A 6456-nucleotide genomic window follows, 5' to 3' on the forward strand; every position below is an offset into this window, starting at 1 on the left:
AGGCCCTGGAAATATAAATATATGTGCATAAAGTAAATTCGTCTAATTACACATTTTCATTATTTATCAGAGTAGTAGTTGTTGTTTATGGTAGAGGCCTAGATCAAATAAGCCGGTACATAAAAGATCAAGACTTATTACCAACTACCAATCAAAGAATGTTTTCAGCTGGTGTGCCCATAATGTTACCATATCATACACTTGAATTGGTACACAGCTTAGTCCTTTGCATTAATATATGATAGGAAATGATATTACTGTTACAGAAAAGAAAGTAATATATTGCTTTCGATAAAAACTGAAAAAGAAGACTACCAGAACGCACGAGCCATGGTACTTGCCACTTGCCACTGGTACATAACTACATATCGCCTCACGTGAAATGCCGCACCTCTTATCTCACGCTTGTTCTCATTACCCTTCAAATCGCGCTTTGTCCCAACTTTTTTTTCCCTCCCCTGCCTTAAATTATCAGCTGATTAAGATTTAGACCATCTCAAAAGTATAAAAAATTAAATGAAAAAATATTATTAAACCACGAAACGAATATAAAACACACAAATTGGATGCACAGGAACAAGATCACTTTTAGGAACTTAAAAATAAGAAAATACTAAATGAGAAAGTGTAGGGTAGATAGCGGTAGAGTAGGTCTGATAATTTAATATTTGTACGTATCCCTCCAGTTAGAGAGGTTTTGGAGCAGTTTTGAATTTTGATTCTTTCCTTGCAGTATATGGTGCGAACAAGTCAAATATTTGACCGTAGCTTTCAATAATTACTTGTCCTCAATCAATTATATCCGTACGGGAAATAAAAACAAAAAAACTTTAATAACAAATGATTATTCACGTCAAGACACTGTAAAGCTGATAATTCAACATTATCAGATAATTTAATATATTTATCTAAATTAAATTATTATTTTATACAAAATTATTTTTTAAATGCAAGAAGAGACCAGAGAAGAGTGTGGGTATACTTTATATAATTAAAATAATATTTTTTTTACAAAACGTCAATGACGTTTTCTCATTTTATAATTAAAAAATATTTTTTTACAAAACGTTGGTGACGTTTTGTTTTTTTATATTTAAAAAAATATTTGTTTTACAAAATGTTAGTGACGTTTTGTACTACCATCATAGCATTGTAAAATACCAAAATGAACAAATATTGTCGTATTTCACATTAAAATTATCCATATCTAAAAATTTTGGCCACAAAATGTAGGGTGTCATGGAATGGTCATTTTTTATATTGGGCTTCGGACTGCACTTGGAAAGGGATGGATAAGGAAATAAAGAGCTATCAAGCGGGGTGGAACTTAATTACCCACTATCATGCGTGCTGTCACAGGCCCTGGAAATATAAATATATGTGCATAAAGTAAATTCGTCTAATTACACATTTTCATTATTTATCAGAGTAGTAGTTGTTGTTTATGGTAGAGGCCTAGATCAAATAAGCCGGTACATAAAAGATCAAGACTTATTACCAACTACCAATCAAAGAATGTTTTCAGCTGGTGTGCCCATAATGTTACCATATCATACACTTGAATTGGTACACAGCTTAGTCCTTTGCATTAATATATGATAGGAAATGATATTACTGTTACAGAAAAGAAAGTAATATATTGCTTTCGATAAAAACTGAAAAAGAAGACTACCAGAACGCACGAGCCATGGTACTTGCCACTTGCCACTGGTACATAACTACATATCGCCTCACGTGAAATGCCGCACCTCTTATCTCACGCTTGTTCTCATTACCCTTCAAATCGCGCTTTGTCCCAACTTTTTTTTCCCTCCCCTGCCTTAAATTATCAGCTGATTAAGATTTAGACCATCTCAAAAGTATAAAAAATTAAATGAAAAAATATTATTAAACCACGAAACGAATATAAAACACACAAATTGGATGCACAGGAACAAGATCACTTTTAGGAACTTAAAAATAAGAAAATACTAAATGAGAAAGTGTAGGGTAGATAGCGGTAGAGTAGGTCTGATAATTTAATATTTGTACGTATCCCTCCAGTTAGAGAGGTTTTGGAGCAGTTTTGAATTTTGATTCTTTCCTTGCAGTATATGGTGCGAACAAGTCAAATATTTGACCGTAGCTTTCAATAATTACTTGTCCTCAATCAATTATATCCGTACGGGAAATAAAAACAAAAAAACTTTAATAACAAATGATTATTCACGTCAAGACACTGTAAAGCTGATAATTCAACATTATCAGATAATTTAATATATTTATCTAAATTAAATTATTATTTTATACAAAATTATTTTTTAAATGCAAGAAGAGACCAGAGAAGAGTGTGGGTATAAAAGAGTGATGTGGCAATGCAAGAGAAAAAAGGTTGAGCTCTCTCACTCACACATACACTTAAAACTTTTATTTTCTCTTGAGAAATTGTTCTGCATGCATGGAGGCTTTTGATTTCAGCAATTCGAAAGAAGAGAAAGGCAGCGCCATGTCTGGCCATATCTTCTCCGGCATTGCCAAGACGCTTCGCATTCTGGAACTCTGCATCGCTCTCTTCCTACTCTCCTGGATCCTCACGCGCCTCCCTCTCGCCATCCGCCTCTCCGCCAACTGCCTCCGCAGCCCTCTCTTTGTCTTCGCTCTCTTCAACGCTATCATTGCCGCCCTCCTCGCCCAGTCCGCCCGACTCTCCGCCTCCGATCACCGCACCTCCCACTCCGAACCTCAAGCAGAGCACCGGCACAATCAACTAATAACGGATCGAGCTGTAACGGACACGTGTACGGACAATGGTTCATGTGCCGCGGCGGATTCAGGTTCCAATTTCAGTTCCCAGAGAGTTTTCCGGCGGATTCGATCGGAGAAGTTGGAGGAGGATGAGGGAAGGACGACGGAGAGGAAGAAACTGCGGCGATCGGAGACGGAAACGGAGACGGCGAAGGCGGTTGAAAGTTCGTATCCGCAGCATGATAAGCTGAGCAACGAGGAGTTCCGGCAAACCATAGAGGCGTTCATTGCGAGGCAAATGAGCCTTCTCCGGGAAGAGTCGTTGGCCATTGTTGTTAAAACCTCAGAGTAAATCAACAATATTAGTAACTACTAAGTATTTCATTATGATTAATTAGTGACATTAAGCATGAAAATAAAATTAAAATTACACTTTAATCAACAATCTTTCAGGTTTATGGTATCACTTAGAAATGTTACAGCCTTAACTTACCGCTATATTAAAATTACACTGAATATCAATAAGACGGATTAGCCTTTACCAAATTATTTTCTTCACCTAATTTCAGTTTGTACGTAATTTGATGTGTTGAGGTGTTCATTACTCTCTGGAAAAAGTTTTAAAAAAGGCGCAATGAGTTTCAATGTTTTGATTCGCTAATTCACCATAAGGAGGAGGTTTGGGTTTCTATGGTTGCAAATCACGCTTATACGGAATCACGGAACAGAACCAACCATTGTGGCTGGCTGAATGAATATATTCCGATTTAGAGTATTATGTGATTTACTTGGAGCAGTTTATTACGGACTTGGAAAGAATTGGAATCAATGTATTGGGGACATGTCCCACTTTACTCTGCAACTTAATTAATAATTATCATACTACGAATAGGAGGGAAAAGAATATTTGATTAGGGCGGAATTTGATTGCCTATTATCATGATAACTTAAGGAGGAATTGTATTCCGGATCCAACGAATGACTGATGCTCGGATCTGGTCTAAGTTGTATCTGGATAACATGTTTGGCAACAGAAACTCTTGGGGTCAGATTTTAGCAATTTTAGCCAACACCAGTGTTAAATTTTATTAAAAATATTAACCTTTTAAACTGTCTCTTTAGCTAATAATTACTCAACACAAATATCAAATTATCTTCGACATATTATTATTTTTATTTCTTGGATAAATTAAAATTTCTCTCTTTTATCTTTTATGATTTGCAAAAGATTTTTTTCCTTTCATTTTTATCTTTTTATAACATAGATTACTCAAAATTTTTTATGTGGATTTTGATGCCCTACAGCACTGTTCTCTTCCATTAAAATTCACAAATTTCATGAAAGTTTAATTACTCTATTGGTTCCTGTAATTTCGCGAAATTTTCAATTAGGTTACTATACTTTTTTTTTCCTTTTAATTGAGTCCTTACACCAATTTTTTTTTAATTGGGTTTCTACATTTTTTTTTTATTTAGGTCCTTATACTAATTTTTTTTTAGTTGGATCTATATAAAATTAAGCCAATTACTATTAAGAGAAACTTAATTAAAAAAAAAATTAATGCAAGAATTCAATTAAAAAAATATATAAAAACCTAATTAAAAATTTCACGAAATTATAGTTTTCATGAAAATGGTCTATGATATGTTTTTTTTCGGGTGTGTCGTGGATGATATGGTTAAAGTCCAGGCCTGAAGCATATAGGCGACGATATTGTAGGCCTTTACATTTTTTGGTCTTGAAGGCCTTCAAGCTATGAAAACCTTTTTTTTTTTTGGTAAGTGTAGTACTATAGAAACTAAATGGTAATTTGTGTGTAGCAACAAGTTGGGCTCACTGTCCAAAAGAAAAAGCAAGTTGGGCGATAAGTATCCAAAAAATATCTAAGAGTAAAAAACATGCAGCTAAAAAAAAAAGTGAAAAAGTATCATTTTTCTTTTTAAAATATCTTTTCCCATGTCTAAATTTTTAACTATTTGATACAAATATAAATAGTAGAATCTACTCTTTCACCTTTCACTTTTTAGTAAAGTTACGCACAAATTTTATAGGCATAATAGAATTTTCTAAAAAAATAAATGAAAGATACATATAGATAGCGAGCACAACACTTTTAGTAACAGAAGTGTGGTTCAAGAATCCTAATTCTAGCCTAAGCACCTTAGGAGTGGAACCCCCCTATAAGACCTCAAGGGGGTCTCCACGGGATACCTCCCCCAACATTTCGAATTCATATTTATAGTTCTTATATTACATATTGTGTTTCTTCAGTAAATATATAATCAAATACTTAATAACCTCGTTAACCCTAAGTTGCATGCTGGCTAATTAGCTACTGATTGACTTTGTAGAAACTAGCAAGAGCGTATTATGTGTATCCCGAAAACACACACAAACACGAGGGAAAGTGAGAGCGATCTAAGTTACTTGATAAGTTGCAATAGGCTAGCCTTTCATAGCCAGATGTTTACGGTAAAATAATAAGATTTTTACACTCAAAAAGGAAAAATAAATTATAACAATAAGAGTAAATTTTTCTAGTACGCGCAGAGTATAAGTTTTCTTTTAGTAGCTTTTAATGCATTTTTTCTACATATATGATGCAAACCTAGGTTAATCAATGATCATGTGCGTTATGTTGCTTGAACCATGCACATGGTCTTCATATTCTTCATAGTGTTCCCATATAATTGTCGTTACCCTTGTTATCAGATGCTTATGGGTACAGTGCTGTTTCTTAGATAGTTGCATGGCTATGGTTTTTTCTTCTATTTTTGTTTGTTTTAAGTAAGAGTTTAATTTTGACAAAGTATTTTATATACAATTATATTTGTTTTTTTATAATTATTCACACAATTAATATAAAAAAATATTTATTTTTATTGATGTATCATTACTACCATTACTTAATTAAATATATGTGTAAAATACATTAAAATTAAATTCTTTTAAGTAAATGTATTCCTATAGTTTTGTATTAATCTTGGATGGACTTTTCATGTGTAGTTAGTACTTATACCATATTCCTCTCTATTGCTATGAAACGAGGGCCTAGAAGGGCCGCAATCATCATGAAGCCACACATCCGATACACGCTCGTGCTCTGCTGATATGGTCCCAAGTCATTTGATTAATCCCACCGCTTAAATTAGAATAAGATAAAAGTTCAGGTGTAGTGAACTTTATGTGAAGTTAATAATTAAAAATTATTAAATAATTTAATTATTTTGACATTCACGTTGCCAATATGTAGGAATTTATTTTGATGGATCGTCTCAATCCATATAAGTAGTTCGGAATTTATAACGTGTAAACTGTGAATCATACACACTTACGTGCGTGGCTCCCGTTCCCAAGTATCGATGTGGATCAGGTTATCCAATTGAGTTTGTGGCTCAGCTCGTTCGACTCAGACACTCAGTTCAATTGTTTTTTTTTTTTAAATAGATGAAATTTGATTTTTTGTAGAACCTATTAATTAAATAGCTTAGGTCATATATAAGCCTTAAGAAATGTTTATGGAGTTCGTTGAATCGACCTATTTAATATAATATTTTTTTATCAATAAAAATACATTTCATTTTTTATCGAGTGATTATTATTGTTTGTGGCAGCAACTATTTTATTATCTTTTATTCTTTTGGAACTTGAAAAGGATTTGTGGTGAATTGACGATATAGAATTGTATAAGTTATCAATGTAGTATTGGCTTTTTTTGTTGGAAGTTGGAA

At 33.3% G+C, this 6456-nt stretch overlaps 1 protein-coding gene across 1 annotated transcript; it reads left to right on the forward strand.

Annotated features, from left to right (window-relative positions):
- On the forward strand, positions 2317–3563 carry LOC107641693. Its single transcript, XM_016345165.2, has one exon. It carries the CDS (start codon positions 2438–2440, stop codon positions 3074–3076), a length of 639 nt encoding a protein of 212 aa, XP_016200651.1. The 5' UTR covers positions 2317–2437; the 3' UTR covers positions 3077–3563.

Source organism: Arachis ipaensis, chromosome B05, assembly GCF_000816755.2.
Source record: "Arachis ipaensis cultivar K30076 chromosome B05, Araip1.1, whole genome shotgun sequence".
Lineage (NCBI taxonomy): Eukaryota > Viridiplantae > Streptophyta > Magnoliopsida > Fabales > Fabaceae > Arachis > Arachis ipaensis.